The sequence below is a fragment of the Nothoprocta perdicaria genome, unplaced genomic scaffold (assembly GCF_003342845.1).
Source record: "Nothoprocta perdicaria isolate Ctin4 unplaced genomic scaffold, notPer1 scaffold_49, whole genome shotgun sequence".
Classification (NCBI taxonomy): Eukaryota; Metazoa; Chordata; class Aves; order Tinamiformes; family Tinamidae; genus Nothoprocta; species Nothoprocta perdicaria.
Genome location: NW_020455743.1, coordinates 3,224,337 through 3,242,348, shown reverse-complemented (window position 1 = coordinate 3,242,348; position 18,012 = coordinate 3,224,337). Strand labels below are relative to the sequence as shown.

The 18,012-nt window shown below is 37.4% G+C and overlaps 1 protein-coding gene across 1 annotated transcript in view; it reads left to right on the top strand.

Annotated features, from left to right (window-relative positions):
• CFAP47 (cilia and flagella associated protein 47) overlaps positions 1 to 12,932 on the top strand; it is a 283,396-nt gene extending 270,464 nt beyond the window's left edge. Inside the window, exon 64 of the mRNA XM_026047310.1 lies at positions 12,677 to 12,932. Coding sequence (XP_025903095.1) covers positions 12,677 to 12,898 — 222 coding nt within the window. The 3' untranslated portion in view covers positions 12,899 to 12,932. The remainder of the gene's footprint in view (positions 1 to 12,676) is intronic.
• The last annotated feature ends 5,080 nt before the right edge of the window (positions 12,933 to 18,012 follow it).

The following is an 18,012-nucleotide window of genomic DNA, read 5'->3' as shown; positions in this document are numbered from 1 at the left end:
TCACACATACTACCCCTGTGGATCACATCTTAGCCAATCTACTTCTGGATGTTCAAAAATATATTGAAGATTCTTACTGCTTTTCAGCTCAGTATTTTGCAAATCAGAATGCCCCATCACAATATGGTAGGGATCTTCTGAACATCTTTGCTCTATTTGACATATTCAGATGTTTTGATGCTTTCATAAAACATATTTTGTCTTTCCTCTTATCGATAATCCTTTTGTGTACACTAAACTTCCTCCTTTCTTCTATATAAAACCTTCCATTCATGTAGTTCTAATATAAGCTGAACATCTGTGAATGCTGGTAATTCTGCTGCTGTGCTATCAACATCTACCTGAAAGAAGACTTGATGACATGTTGAGAATACCAGATACTCATTCTGCCTTCCCTGTTAGGCAAAATCATTTGTATTGCTGAGCCTGAGGGAGACAGATTTAACAGGATGGTACGAACTATATAAAATCACTCTTATTAGGTCAGTAATAATGAAGGTGAAATGCAATTAGCGTTGTACCTGGCACTGTAGATCCTCCATTGCACACATTCTTCCCAGCTAATATGTTGGCTGAGGCTTTGAGCTGCATTTAGAAGCAATGAGGAAGCATCTGTTTTTTTTTTTTTTTTCTTTTTTACAGAATTGCCTCTTTCCTTCTGCTGCGGTAATAAAAGACTACAGCACTCTTGCAGTAAAGTTTCCTTTGCATTTCTGAGTGGAAAGCTACAGTCTTAACACTGCCATATTTTTATTATTAAATCTATGAATAGAGAGTAGCAGAACTGTCATTTTGTTGTGCTTCAGTGAACTGTAATAATTAGGCTGTAAAGGACCAGAGATGACAGTGTTAAGTTCTTTCTCAATTTTATTTTGGTCATTACGATTGTGTTGCAAAATGAAACAGGAGGTTGGGAATAGGGAGAAAGATCCTACAGTCATTTTTTCTCAGTTGTTGAAAATATTAAAGGAAAACATCCTACATGCATTTTTTTCTTTTAGTTACCCTGATGATAAACTCATTTTATTTATATATATATACACATTCAGTTATATGTATAATGATATATATTATATATATCATTGAAATAGCATTGCCTTATTTCTATTTTATGAACACAAATCATGTACTTGATTGGATATTTTGTGAGTTCTTTACGCATTTAATATTCAGTAATACTAAAGCAGATTTTATTGATGGCAAGAAACCTTAATTACTTTGCTAAAGCAATTCAGTACTCTTTAACCATTACTAAAACTTTTGTTCTCAGTCAACTACATATCAAAATAATTCAAGTTTGACAATAACTGTAAGAAATGTTAATTCTGTAAATGTGTCATGGAACTTGACTTCAAGAATTTCTGTAAAACAAAGAATAGAATCAGAGAAAAATATAATAAAAAGCCAGTAAAGAAAAGAATCATGGATGTGTCTGTATCCACGAAAGAGAATATCATAATCAAAACAGCAAGAAAACAATGACATATTGCATAAACAGCATTTTATATAGGTTCCACAATGAAAATTCAACTCTTATTATAGCTTTCATAAACAACACTGTTCAAAAAAAAAAAAGTCTTGCCACTAATGATAATGCAGTGAAGAGAGCATGTTTGTTAAATAATACATATAGTAGTGGGTGGAGAAAAAGAACTTGATCACACTGACATTTCAGGCCATTTCAGACCTAGGTTATGATGTGCTGCTAAAAGAAAAGAACAACTGAAAAAATGGAAAAGTAGTTGAGTTTTAGGTCAAAGAGGTACAGTTAAGGAAGGCCAGGAAACTCTGTTAAGGCTTCCTGGAGCAGGAGTTGCTGTCAAGCACAAGACAGAGCAGCCAAAAGGCTGGTATATCTTAGGGAAAGGGCATGATCAGGTTGGTTTAAGAGTTGTTTTGCTGGTCTAAATTGCACAACCTTTACACTGGGCTGAATTCAGCTAGAGACCTGAGCAATTGCTTTGTAATTCATTATTACAAAGACTTCTGAGATATTCTAAAGCAGAAAGAAAACAAAATAACTCTTAAATGATAAAACAGATGTCAGAGTAAACCACATTGCAGGTAACATTATCAAGCCCTCCAGAAGTCAAGCTTCTGCACTTTTATTACTGAATAATCGCTAACTTAGCCCATGGAAGATAGCATAGCAAAGCCATTCGTCATGCTGTTCTAGAAATAAATTGTGCAGTGTGCCAGCCACAGTTGCTGGGTGGAGCTTCCCTAAGCAGTGTATGCAAAACTACAAATTGTAAGAGAAAATTGTAATGTTAAGTGTGCAGTAGCTTGATGAAAATATATTGTGCATTGCTCTTGATAGATTTGTTACCTAGCGCTTCTTAGGGTTATTCTAAATTATATCAGTTAAACAGAATGAATGGAAAAAAATGTAAGATAATAAGATAACTGAAATACATGAATATATGTATATGATAATAAGATAACTGAAATGTGAAAACATTAAGAAAGAAATCACCAGTGTCCCTCACTGTTGGTTGAAGTTGACCTGAATTTTATAATTATAAAGAAAAAACTATACAAATAAAGAAAAAGCTAACAAGTTGACTACAGACAGTGAATATGGCACATCTCTTATTATCATCACTGGACTTTGTCTGTAGGATCAATACCAAAATATTTTTTTCTGTCATAGGCTTACAAAAAGTTTATTTTTTCCTACAGTGCTTACAAGGCCAGAAGATGGTTCTAGAATGAGAACCACTGCTCTCAGAGGGTATTCAGATGATCTCTAGTGCTGAAGGAATGAAGGATATTGATTGCGGTGCCTCTAAGCAATGCTGTGAAACTTTTATTTTAACTTCAGAAGTAAATTAAACTATCTTTAATCCTATCTGGAAACATAAAAAACAGAACAACAACAAAAACAACCACCAAAAACGTTGGTCATCCTCATCAAAGCTTATTTTTCTTCTGAATTAGAAATGAGAAGGCAAGATCATTGATGAAGTACACAGATCCCAACTTTCATTTCCAATATTTGAAAAAAAAAAAAAAGGACAGACTTTTTCAAAGGCACCTCCAGACTACCCTGTCAGGTCTGATCACTCTTTTATCCTTTGAAACTCTGAAATAAAGTGTCGGTGACCATTTTTCAGGATGGCTCATTACTCCGGTTTTAAGATTATCAAACTTTATGTCAGGAATGGCTCAAGTTAGGAAAAAAAAAAAAAAAGAGATGGTTTTGCACCATGTTTTAATATCAAAAATCATTAGGACAGCTGTAAGTGATGAGAGAGATGATAGGAGATGAAAGAAAAGAAGGTTTATTATATTATATTCTAAGGTCATACCCAAAAGGCACTCTTCCTCTGCTGCAAACCTTTGTGGTCAGGATCATCTTCCTAAGTGCCCTATCTTTCAAGTTACATTTTTCAAGGAGAGCATCTCCTGAAGAAGCTTTCAAAAACCATTTATTTCAGAGAAAGTCCGACAAGGCTTCAGTTCAGACTCATATTATCACCCCCAGATCTTTTTTATGACTGACTTAAGCAGGATGTTTTTTTTTTTTTCATATACTTTCCTCTTTACCTCACCTTTTCAGAAATGCAGATGTTTCTTTGTCCTCCCAGTATTCAAGTGGACACTACTCTATGACACTACTAATAACTTTGGATTCAGAGAGAAGTCAATTCTCTCCATTCTTCAATGTTATTTTCTATTCTTCTGGTCCCTCAAAAGTAACACTGTTCAGGAAATCATTTCCAAGGACAAAGGGAGTATAGGAAGTTGTTTTTACAAGCCAAGTGAGGACCAGGTGGATTAATTCTATTGAATTCTCCAGAATTGTCCTTTTACTTTATTTTTCAGAAGTTCTCCTTGCCAATACACAGAAGTTGATGATTCTTTATGAGCTTGGCTAGGACACACTATAAGTCATTGCAAATAGTAATTTTTCTATCTCTGTTTAGGGGCTCTACTACAGGACTGCATGGATCTAACTGGTGCAGACTCTGATAAATATTAGCTCATCAGCGACAGAAATTTTATTTCCAGTGTTTTCTGATCCCAAGAGTTGAAACATCTGAGAGCAGTGTAACATAAGGAAGCTTGAGACCTTATATTTAAAAAAAATCTATATTTTTTTTTCTTTCCTGAATTCTCCTTAAATTCATGTATAGATTTGGTTCTTCTGGATCTAGCAATCCACCTTTTCACAAGATTGTTCTTCCAACCAAGAAGACAAGGAAGGCAACCGAGGTTGTTCTTTAGTATGTTTGCCTTTGAAAAATAAGCACTATATAAGACGAGAACAATAAGGAAACAGAAAGGCAGGGAATTACAGATATAAATTTTTGATTATTGCTTGGAGTATTTTCCAATATGCTGTTTTACTAAATGCATTAAACAGGGAAAACCGTTAGAAAAAAAAGGGAGGAGAAGAGTTGGGAATCTGTAGAGGCTGTGTCATTAACAGGTAAATCCTGGCTGCTACCTGTTGGCTTAACCTGCCCTGCACTTCATGATGATTCAGGAAAGCAACACAGAAGCACTGATTAGCACTGGAAGCTAATAACATAAGATCCCTGCCAATGATATTATTTATTAGAGATAATTTATCTTGGTGTTATCCCTTTATTGTTCATTTATGACATTCATGCAAAATAGAAGCAAGCAGGTGAAACAATTCTCAATATAATATACATATTCTCAATTCTCAACATAATATACAGTTAATAATATGAAATCTTGTGATAACTTTAGAAAAGAGAGTATCAAGGTCATAGAAGTGCTGGATTTATTGCAAGTCTCACATTAGAAAAGGAAATCTGTAGCTAACCTTAACAGTGGAAACCTTATAACATTGTTGCACCTCAACAATGTCATTGCGCCTTAAATTAATCTTAGGGGACAAAAATAGAGAAATAAACTCATCAGCAGGTCACATAAAAAGTTCAGTGTAATTTCATATTTTATGTATTGATCATCATAGGTCATTATTTTTTTGCCATCACTCCAGTACAAATTAAGGATCAGGGAATACTGGATGCAGTACCTGCAGTTTTGGGATTGGAGAGAGAGAAATCCCTTATTTTTGGAGTTAATGAAAATTATATTTTGATTTTCCTGAGTTAACAGCGTTTGGATGAAAACTGCAATATTGTTTCTCCTAAAGTTACTGATAGTTGCCTTCAACATTTAACTCTACCCTCCCTAACATAGATTTCTCTAGAGATTAATAAGTGTGTATCTGAGTAGCACTACCAACCTGTAGTGAATATGCATGGGTGATCTGTGTCCTATAAATTAATCCTGTGAATCATGAGCCATCTGTTAGAATGAGGTGAATATCAAAAGTGTATTCTCCTATAAATTATTTGGTGACTGTTACCAGTATTTGCTGAGTAAACTACTTCATGAACATTATTCAATCAGCTATCTAACTTGTGGTATTTGTAAAAAGTATCATTTCCAAAAAGTGTTATTTGTCTTATTTTTGAAATCTTTAAAATATTCCTCTGAACGATTAGCTCTGCGGATGGCCATTACTCTCATCAGGTGATCCAAATTAGTACTCTCTTCACACTTCAGTTAGATTATAGTCATCAGGACTCTCTAGGCATTAATAACAGTCATGCATTTCAACCAGAAATCCTTCTTCAGATTTTTGAGGACAACCAGACCATGGTCCAATCTTTCTTCTCTATCTCCTATTTAATAATATATGAGGAATAGATTAGTATTTTTATATGCATATATATTAATAGCATTGATCTTTATAAGAAGTACTTAAGGTAATTGCTAAGATCTAATTCACAATCATTCAATACTATGATGAAAGAACGTTTCATAGCCCATTTAGTGCTTTCATTAATAAAATAGCTGTAAACCTAAAACTGATCAACAAAGCCAGCACTTAGTATGTCCTGTGTGTTCTTTGTACATAGCACATATACTAGAACATTTCACATAGCACATAAAGGATCATACTTTACAAACTTCTGAGACTGACAACATACTACTGCAGCTTCGGATTTAAACAACTCATTTTTTAATATGATTCTATGATTTAACTTATAAACATTTATAAGTTAGCTGGAAAGTAGTTAAAGGGGTGTTTTGTATTGCTGTCTGCAAATACAGTTTGACATCCTATAGAATCATACAATCGTTAAGGTTGCAAAGGACCTTTAGAGATGACCTAGTCCAACCCCTCTGTGCATGCAGGGTCACCTACAGCATGTGACACAGGGCTGTGTCCAAGTGGGTTTGGAAGTTCTCCAGAGAAAGAGACTCCACAAGCTCTCTTGACAACGTGTTCCAGGGCTCTGTCACTCTCACTGTTAAGCATTTTTTCCTTAAGTTTCTGTTCAGCTTTTGGTGCCTCAGTTTGTGGCCGTTTCCTGTAGTTCTCTCAGTGGCCACCACTGAAAAGAGGCCGGCCCCCTCCTCCTCACTGCCTCCCTTGAGGTATTTATACACACTGATCAGGTCCCCCCTCAGCCTTCTCTTCTCCAGGCTGAACAGGCCCAGCTCCCTCAGCCTTTGCTCATAGGGCAGATGTTCCAGGCCCCTGATCATCCTTGTAGCCCTGTGCTGGACTCAAGCAGCTCCACATCCCTCTTGTACTGGGGAGCCCAGAACTAGACAGTCTCCCGATGTGTCCTCACCAGGGGTGAGTAGAGGGGGACGATCACCTCTCTGGACCTGCTGGAGATGTTCTTACTGCACTCCAGGATCCCGTTGGCCTTCTTGGCCACGAGCACACACTGCTGCCTCATGGTCAACTTGTCATCCACCATGGCATCCAGGTCCCTCTCTACAGAGCCAGACCTTTTTCAGGTTAGTCCCCAGCCTGCTGTGGTATCTGGGATTATTCCTCTCCAAATGCAGGACCTTGCACTTGCCATGGTTGAAATTCATGAAGTTTCTCACTGCCCAGTTGTCCAGTCTGTCCAGGTCCTTCATGCAGGCCCCTCAGGGCTATCAGCTACTCCTCCCAGTTTCATATAATCAGCAAACCTGCTGAGGGGGCATCCATCCCTTCATGCAGATCATTGATGAATAAATTGAATAGGCCTGGGCCCTGGGGGACACCGCTAACTACAGGACTTAACTAGACTCTGCCACTGATCACAACCCTAAACCTACACTTAAGTACTTGATTGGAAATGCACTCTCATTCAAATATTATGGTGTTGGATACCTTTTTATGATGTTTGTATTTTCAGGGTTAACTGATTCCAGTGGCTGCATGGAACTATGACATGGATTTTAAATTAATGTTTCATAAATCAGATATGCTTATGAAATTCTTGAGAGCAAAAAAAAAGCACTCTTAAAGATTAAAGATGTTTTATTAACTTATTTCATAGGTGACTATTACATGTCGATACCATACTGATATTGCACATTTGAATTTATAATCATAGAATCATTATTGGAAGACTTTCAAGATCATCGATTCCAGCCATAAACCCTTCAACACCATGCGTGCTAAAACATGACTCTAAGCCTCATCTACACATTTCTTGAACACTATCAGGGATGGTGACTCTACCATTTCCCTGGGCAGCCTGTTCCAATGCTTGACTACTCTTTCCATGCAGAATTTTTTCCTAATATCTAACCTGAACCTCCCCTCCTGCAAATTTGAGGCCAGAATAATACTTCCCTCCCTTTTATTTCCTTTTCCGGATGTCTTTTTTTTTGCCTCATTCTTCCAGTTCTATTACCATAAAATCTTGAATTTGTGTTAACAAAAAATCTTAGAGCCAATAGAAATAGTTTCCATGAGAAAATTTCAAACTTGAAAGTGAAATAAGCTGTAATAACAAAAGCATTGTGTAATAGGCCTAGAAATACAATGTGGGGAAACTCGCCTTCTGAAAAATGGAAAAAAAAAAAATCTTATTATTCAATTCTAGCATATTACGTATATATTTAATAATGTTATGTTTAGACATCTCTTTTTTAACTACCATTACCAGTTGCTATAATGATCAGCACTGCTATAAGCACAGGAAGAGGAATTCCTCTGTTTGGGGAAATTTTGATCTAGTTCTTATCTGAATGCAGCTTGCAAGTCAAATATTTCATCTTAATTCTGTGGTTGTATATGTGACCTTTCAAAGTCTCTCAGGTTTCTCCCCACCTCCAGAAAAGTCAAGTGTAACTTGATTTCTGCCTCTCCTACGGTGTGCAGGCACTTGCTGGGATTGTGAACTGGGTGCACTGTCTCTCACCACAGTTTTCAGGCTCATCAGAATCATGCTGGTTAAGCTGTACAGTATTGTCTTGAGGGAAAATGCCTATGCCTTCAACAGCTCTTGCAAAACTCTTTGCAGTTAGAAGTAAATATTCTAACAAAGACATTTATGGGTGTTAAAAGGTTTTCTGAGAAGTACTGAATTCTAGGTTATCTTGTAGCATTATCCCAAGTATGTTTTCCATTCTTGTAAGAACACTTGTTTCCGCTTTAGAAACAACACAGAACTAAAACAAGGAGCTTTCCTTTAATAAACAAGCACACAGATGCATATTTTTTTCCACTAGGAATATCTACAACCTTCTTGGATGATGGCACATGATTTACCACCAAGTCGTTAACTTGGTGGGGAATCACCAACATGATAAATCAGTTGTGATTTTTTTGTGTGTGTTTGTATGTTCTAGCTTGATGGATCCTGTCTAAAAGCAGGAGCACCATATGATAGTTGTAAATTTAACCTCCCTTTGGACCGCAAACATTGTCCCGTCAAATAATAAAATGAATTTAAAAAAAAAGTTGTAATATAAAAAGGTGATGATATGTTTGAGCTGAAAGATTCCTTGCAATCCTTTCTAAATCCCAGAAGAGGTCTCTCATCTCTCCAATTTACTTTTAAATCTGCTGCTCCTCAAGAGGGCACCCTGTCTTGCAGAGTTTCTTTTCCTTCACTCCCTGCTTGTCCTATTCCCTTCTCCACAATATTTTCCTCATTAAGCCCAAGTATTTCTGTCACAGGAGGCTAAGTCTTCTCTGCTTCCTGCCACAGGACCACCCCTGACCAAGAGTAGACTAGCACCAGAACAGGCAGCTTTTTCTCCCCAAAGTCAAGCCATGCTTTTTTTTTTTTTTTTTTTTTTTTTTTTAACTCACTTCCCACTCTTTCTTTTCTCAGTAAGGTTTGCTTTTTTTTTTTTTTGTCAAACATGCAATCTGAGATATTGTGGGGTGAATATTGCCCACCAGTACTCTGAAGGCAGGATCATTTTTTTGATGCTGATGAGAAATGAAATTGAGAGATGGTACAGCCCACTGAGAGATGGCACTTTTATTTATAGCCTGCCCTAAACAATTTATAACAATACAAATAGTAGAGCTGTAATACGTGTGTGTTTCATGAACAGAAATAGTTCTTTAGTAACTTTATACTCACTTTAGGTCACTGGCTGAGACAACTATCGGATTTTTTTCTCTGACCTTGAAGCAATCAATGAATCATGCACACAGTGAATATGACCCAGGGGTTAAATTTTCTTCAAACTAAATTGTTAATCTGACATACTAAAGAAAGATAAACTATTTTGCCTTTTACTGGAGCTAATAAGACAATTAGATAGCTCTAGAGAGAGATTTATTTTTCTTAAATGACAACATTATCTTTGGGCAGAAAATACTGATACTAGTCCATGTCACACCTGCTTTTGCTGGCATTTATCTTTACAGGCAGTGGATGATTGCCGAGTATTAAATATGGTTTATGATAAGGATGAACTAATCTTCCTATTTTATACAGGAATAATATTCAATTTAAATTAGATTTTGATTTTAGCAGAATAGTAATAAAAGTTTTAAAATTATGTGTGCATGGTGAGATGCCTATTAAGATCTCATGCTTACTCTAGCTCTTGTAGGGCATTTAAAAGAATATGATATCTGCACAATAGATTTTAAAGTAGAGGAGCATAGAAGTGCATATATTAAATTGCCAGAATACACTTTAAAACTTCAGAAGTAAAGGTAATAAGCAACATAATCAGAGATTTATATGGTGATGATATTTAAGAGGTGTAACCATATACAGAATCACAGAATCACAAAATCACAGAATCACAGGATGGTTGAGGTTGGAAGGGGCCTCTAGAGATCATCCAGTCCAACCCCCTGCTCCAGCAGGGACACCCAGAGCACGGGGCACAGGGCGGCATCCAGGCGGGTTTGGAAGATCTCCAGAGAAGGAGGCTCCACAGCCTCCCTGTGCCATCCTGTTGCCAGGCTCTGGCACCCACACAGTGAAGTTCTTCCTCACATATACTGTATAAATATATAGCAAAAATAAACCTGTGCCAAAGGGTTTGTGACTTAATGGCCTGAAGATTACACTTATTGAATAGCTGCAATATGAATGCAAGACTGCTGACAATGATACCCCTTAAATGTACTTCAGCAATGATGGATTAGTGATTAGAAGAGGAGAAAGACACTGAAGAGAAACATTTCCTAGCAAATATAAAGTCTATATATAGACTTTATAACATATAGACTATACATAACTTTGTAATATAAAGTTATAAAGTCTATTTATAGACTTCATAATATAACAAGACTAAAAAGAGAAAACTAAATCCAAGAATCATATTAACATCCTTGTTATTTTCTTCTATCTAGTATTATAAATATGGGATGACTACAAAGGACATTAGAAATGGAGAAGGTTGACTGCGGCCTATTTAGTGATTTACCCAGATTAAAATTAATTGGCAGAATACAATACATATCTAAACAGGTCAACACATCATATACTGCAGATATGTTTTGGCATTTATAATATGCAAAAATTTGTTGTGAAGGCTGACTGGCTATTTGTATGATACTGCTGATGCTCTCTGTAGGCCCAGTCATTTTGGAGTACTGGTATGCCCTGGGGCAGAGCAGAAGCCTGGCTGCCAAAGTGGGAAGAGCAGTGGATCCACAAGGGCAGCTGTGGTGGAATTTGGATTGCTCACTGAGGGCTTGAGAGGGAAATACTCTTGGGCGTTAAGCTTGACTCCTGTACTCGTTTCCAGATTGATTTGAGAGTATATACAGCCTCTCTGATCCATAGTTTGCCTGGGTGAAAACAGAGTGATGCTGTGTATAACAGTTACATATGTGAACGACTGCTTTAAGGATTAAACTTGTTTTAAATGGGACGTGTATTATATAAATCCCAACTGTTCTAGTAATAAATCTTTATGAGTTGGAACAGGGGAAAAATAAAGGTGCTCCTACAGGCCATATCTCCAAAGTTCAAAGCAGCACGATGCAAAAGCCAGCCACCAACAAACCTGCTCTAGCACCAAAGCAGTGTGGCTGTGTGCTTGCAGTGCTGTGCCAAATGTGAAAAGGCAGATGGTGAGAGCTTGGAAAAGTCACTAATTTTATGTGACTACACAGCTTTGGGGTCTGGAGCTAGTAATTCTGTACAGTCCTACATTGGACTGCACCAGCATGAGAGTCTGGTGCATTATTTAGACTAGATTGTGTTCTGTTTCTGTGTATAGACATGCTGAATATGAAGCTTTTCACTTGGATGAATATATTTTAGTATGCCCACAGCATCCTGTATTTTCACTGAGTGTTCCCTGCGAGTGCTTTGAAAGCAAAAAAGCCCAAACCAGAAAACCTGGGATTATCAGCTGCTGAGTGCACACAAACAGTTGACAGACAGTGCATGCCTCAAGTGGCATTTTTCTTTTCACAGCACAAAGCTGGATACACTGACATGCCAATTGAAATCTTTGGAATTTGATTTAGGTTTTTTTATTATTATTATTATTTGGTTTAAAGGAAAAGAAGAACAGAAAACTAAGGACCCAAGAAGAGATATTTTCATAGATACGATGACAGGGAGAATGGGAAGAATGATGCTAAAGTCTTTAGAAAAAAAGATGATTTCAAACATTGAAGTGACCTGGGTATCAATTTTGAGAGAAAAATGACAAGAATCTGCAGTAGTTACGTTTGCATTTGTCAGCAACCAAAATATTGCTTCAAAACCTAAATGACACATAAGAGATAGCAATATAGCCTTCATATGCATAGAAATAATGCTCCTTAAGTACACATGGATGAGATGGGTAATGAGAAAGAGAATTATGGGCTCAGTAAGAAGCAGGTACTCAAGGATTACAAGACATGACAAGGAAACATATGCTCAATTCCTAGAGAATGGTTATACACAGAGAGCAAATGGAGAATGTCACTTTTATTTCACGTATTCTTCAAACTAGAGTTTTCGGCATGACTCCACAATTCCCATATGCACACTCAGAGCCCTTTTCTTTCCGTTTTGCTAATTATTCTAATACAAAAGTTTCATCATTTGACAATACCATTATTACCATTATCAGAGCTACAGTGAAATTAGAAACATTTATATTGTACTATGAAATAATTATCTTTGAACAACATACAAGACTGTAAGCTTCACTAAATAAAAAAGGGATTTTAGATCATCTAGGAAAGGAAATTGCTTGTATTTGTTATGCCTTGTCCTGAATTTGTAAAGTTACATGTGGTCCATGGTTTTGCATGGGTATTGGCCTTGCCCCTGGAGTGCAGTTTGGGTTCTGTGTTATTCCAGTTCCTTACACAGAAAATAACAAATATTTTAAAATCCATACAGCACATTAAATCACTGTCAAATTTTCAAGGTGCTTTATTTATCATGTCTTCGTTCATTGTTTTCAGACAACATCAGTGCATTGGACATATGAAGTCAACGGACTGCCTCCAGAAACCCCATCACCTAAAAAGCAAGCAAAAGTCATTTCCACCAGCAGTTACATGAGATCCGCCACAGTTCGACAGCGCAATTTTTTACGTGAAAACCTGGAGCTTACAACCACTGCAGCGTCCTCCCCAGTCAAAGGGGCCCCTTTGGTGCTGAGAACAACACAGAGCAACCTGTGATAACTACCTGTGAGTGAGAGGGAGGAGCGTTAACATTTTTTATAGAATAAACTCTGTAGGTAGAAAGAATATATGTTTCTTGATTTTTTTTTAAAGCAGACATGATATGCATTGATTTTACATTTTATGTGGAGTCATCACAGTGCCTGAACTCCGGTAATGCTCTTATTTTTATGACCTTAATTGCTGTGTAATTAGCAATGAATGCATTAAACTCATACACATCAAGCAAGCAAACCAATGCCTGTCTCATGGTGAAATGTGCACCCAAAGTTTGCAGTGTTTTTCTAAGATTAATCTGGTTCCCATATCACCAGCTCGGAGACTGAATGACTTTCAGATGGTCTTGATTTTGAAAATTTAATTAAAGCTGACATCTCTGCATTGTATAAACTAACAATCCTAACCTATTCATCCCATAACACTTCAAAATTCTGGATAACATGGGATTATTCCCTCATTATTGACATGTTGAGTAAGTTTTACAGTGTGCTTTAGAATGTTGAAATACAGGAAGCCATGAAAAGTCAGTTAAGAATGCAGTCAGATTTTACATTTTTCTAAAGTAAATCAGAGGTGCAACACATACTGTTCTTCCATTACCATTCTTCCCATCCACAACTTTCTTTATATGGATGCTCAGGTTCTCTTAGTTCCTGATGTAATACTGGAATTTAAATCTGTGCAGCCGTGGTTTGAAAGATCTCGGGCTGAATCTGTTACCTTCTTTCTTCATTGAGATTGTTTTTGCATTTCTTTCTTTTAAAATGTCAATTGTATTTGTGTCTTTATTGTAATAGTGGAATGTACTTTAAAAAAATGGCTTGGAGCATAGTAAGTGCTTTCCTGGCACAAATATAGAACGAACATCATTGCTGAGGTATGGGGAACCTGCGAACTATCTATGTGAGTGAGTGAAAATGAGCATCAATAGCACCATTAGACAGCAGTGTGCTCGGTGATTTTGTTTATCCTACACATTTTAGAGAAGCTATTACAAAATACTCGGGAAAATATAAAACAGTTACAATACTTTTTAATGGAACCCATTATGATGAGAAACCAGCTAATCTGAAATGAGAATAAAATTTGCTGTATGAACTCAGTGCCCAACACAGGAAAGGTATTGTCAGTAGTGATAACCTATATCTATCTAAAAGATATTCAGAAGTTAATGTCATATTATTCATCTTATCTACTAGGACCACAAATAGCACCAGATTTCACAGGAAAGTACTGTCTCCATATATATGAACAAAGGAAGTTTTTCCCTGATTGTAGGAAGTCAGAATTTAAATGTGCAATGTTTTCACAACTTCTTACTGCTTTTGATGTTTGGGAAATATTTCAGTGCCAATTTCCTTTTTTAAAAGGCTTGTTTTCCTTGTTCTGCTTTTTAAAAGTTTTGCTTTTTTTTTCTTAAAATGACACCTTTGTGCAAGATGATCTAAACTTGGTACATCTATGGGAGATTGATGCACAGTGAGAACACGGGAAAAATCAACAATTAAATGCTGTTCAGGTATTTTATTTCACAAATAGCTTTCTTTTACCTGCTGTTACAGGTAGTAAGTTTTCAAGTTCTGTCACATATTCACACATTTTAAAAATTCCATAGACAAATATTTACACAGTACATATGTTATTGAATGGACCATTGAATTAATAAATATGTTACGTTTTCTTATTTCTTATATGGCTTCAACTGAGCCAAGAATATTTTTTCTGATATCAAGGAGTTACTTTCAAAGGTGATTCAAATAAAGATCTGTGTGCTTGTCCACAATCTTTTATATATTATCTACACGCAGTTATGGATTCCACTGACTATATACATGGTCTGTTAAAAGCAAATTCCTTTTTACTTCCTGACTTCATATTTTCTACATTCATCAGTGATGTGACTGTGTTCTTTTTAATTCATGAACTAATTCTTAGTCTGTATAGCTTTTAAAAAATGACTTCCTAAGCAGCAGCACTGGAAGATTTCCAGAATGATCAATTTTATTCACTCTTTGCTCTTTCTAAGATCGTTTACTAGAATTGCTCAGCCATAATTGAAGATCATGGAGTTTCAATTCATTGAAAGAAATTAACTGTCATGAAATACTGCTTATGTTAAAAAATTTCCTCCAAAGTCTTTAGACCCTCTTCCCTCCTTTTTAGACCCTCCAGTAAATAACAGCTTCAGAGAAGTAGGACAAGGTGCTCACACTACACCTTAAAAATGTAATGTGCCAAGGACAGTAAGTATCGGAAATAGGTATTGCAGTCAAGGTTCAGGTCTCAGAAAGGAAGCCCAAATTATTTAGGTTAGTGCTCATTTTAAGTTACTAACTATTATCAGAAAAAATGTTAAAAAGAGATGGTAGAGTGATGAACACATCCTTGACATGATGGCTTTTAAAGAAGTGCTCACCATGTTTTCTGAGCCCTTATGCTGCTCCAGGACAAACAGTAATAAAACTAAGAAAATAAACTTTGTTTCTCCCCATTGGAGTCACCTTTCAGGATGAATCACCTCCTGAAAAGGATGAAAAAAAGGAGTATCAATCCTCACATTAACCTATTTTCAGATACAGCAGAATCTTACAGAAATAGGAATCACAGAATGGTTGAGGTTGGAGGGAACCTCTAGAGATCATCCAGTCCAACCCGCCCTGCTCCAGCAGGGACACCCAGAGCACGGGGCACAGGGCGGCATCCAGGCGGGTTTGGAAGATCTCCAGAAAAGGAGACTCCACAGCCTTCCTGGGCAGCCTGTGCCAGGGCTCTGGCACTCTGTGAACCAGAGGACCACAGAGGACCACAGGGCTCTGGCACCCACAGGAAAGAAGTTCTTCCTCACATGCAGATGGAACTTCCTTTGTTTCAACCTATATCCATTGCCCCTTGTCCTGTCCTTGGCCACCACAGAGAAAAGTTTGGCCCCTTCATCCCTACATTCAACCTTCATGTATTTATACATATTAATCAGATTCCCTCTCAACCTTCTCCAGGCTGAGCAGGCCCAGGTCTCTTAGTCTTTCCTCATGCGAGAGATGTTCCAGTCCCTTAATCACCTTTGTTGCTCTCCGCTGGACCCTCTCTAGAAGCTCCACGTCCCTCTTATCCTGGGGAGCCCAGAACTGCACACAGTACTCCAGGTGCGGCCTCACCAGAGCTGAGGAGAGGGGCAGGATCCCCTCCCTTGACCTGCTGGCAACACTCCTCCTGATGCAGGCCAGGATCCCATTGGCCTTCTTGGCCACGAGGGCACACTGCTCACTCATGGTTAACTTGGTGTCAACCAGGACTCCCAGGTCCCTCTCCATGGAGCTGCTCTCCAGCAGGTCGACCCCTAATCTGTACTGGTGCCTAGGGTTATTTCTCCCCAGGTGTAGGACCCTGCACTTGTCCTTAATGTATTATGTACAGTAACAGAATGGAATTTAATCCAATGTAATGGAATGTATTAATATTAGAAATAATAATTCTTATAATAACTAATTCTGGTTAGAGACTTAAATTGTTTAAAACAACCCCACTGTATAATATAAATATCAAAACCACAAAATAAACATGTTTTTTCAAGTGAATATATCATTTAAGGCAAATGTATTAATCATAGTCTTATGTGATACATGAGCCAGCTGTTCCTCTGCTTCTTAGTGGCTTATGAAAAGTACTAGTTGGCTAGCCAGTATAGCCACCACCTATTTATTTATATTTCTTCCTCCCTTTTTTGTCTCATTATGTTTCTTTATAATGACTCATCCCTCTGATTCATCTCTCTGAATAATTAAATAAAGATTAAAATCTTGTCAAGCCACAATACAGTTGTTACTTTGGGATTATTTTATTTTCTGCTTGAACTTCTCCGGGAATTGAGTCTACATTTAAATTTATTACAAAAATACAGTCCAGTTCTTGACATTGCTCCCAGCTATTGAGCTGCTGGTTTTATATGACAGCAAGCATGTCTGGTAGCGGGGACAGTCTGCGCTAGAGCGCTGCAGGACTGTGCAGTCACAGCCCTGTCTTCAAAGCGATGCAGCAGCACTGAACCTTCTGATTATTTAATGTTTGGCTGAGCAATCTGGCACAAGACACAGGAGAATGACAAGGATATCACGGAGATGCTTTCAGGATGTCTGCTGCCCTGCATGGAACGGGTTTTGCTGCTGCATGAGTCAGAAAGTTTTTGGATTTCCAGGTCAGATACCTGATCTCACTTGTATCAGAAAGGACTTAGAGCATCAAACTTGCCCTTCAAGAACAACGAGAGCCTAACATTAGCTCATGTGTCAGCATGGATTTTGTCTGAGTCAGGAAAATTGAGAGATAAAGGCTGCATTAAGCACATCATAGAGTAATCATGATCTAGTAAGGAGTCGGTTGAGCCATGGGACTAGATACATTTCCACTGCAGGCGGCAAGGGAAGATATTATTGGCACCAAATCCAGGTTGACCGAGGACATAATGCTGAACCAACAATGTTCCTGCTTGCATAAAGTGGCACAGCAGCAGTCAAATGTGAACATGCACTTTTGTTTTTCATCACAAACCCAAACTATCTAAAGAAATCGAAACGTGAGATGGCCTTTTGCCTTACATGCAGCAAACAGCAGAACGAAATAAAAATCTCAAGATATTAATAAAGGTTCCTAAGATGCCTTAATATTTCAAATGACAAAGAAACTCCCTGGTTTTGCCATGGTTTGCTAGTGAGGTGTTTAATAATTGCATTTCTCCCCGCAGTGAATGCTCATTCCAAAATAAATGGCTGAGCAGTGCCTTGCTGCTGACACAGATCACAGTTTGTTGCTAATGGAATGTTAACTGCTTTTTAAGTAACTCTGAATAAACCTGCTGATCCGCAGAAGATTCATCAAAAAGAGAAAACAGTTTTTGAAGCATATTCTTCCATAATTTACTTTCACGAGTATGGCAGGTCACAAAGTGTCCAAACAGCACTACTTGCAATCTAGAAAGGAAAGAAAAATGTTCTGTGCTGTTTTCTTAAGTTCCGGCTTTTCCTCTACATGGCAAAGTATGCAGATTCTCATTTGCTGAGGTCAAGGAAATAGGAAGAAGGCAAGGAAAAAGGCAAGGAAAAAGGCAAGGAAAAAGG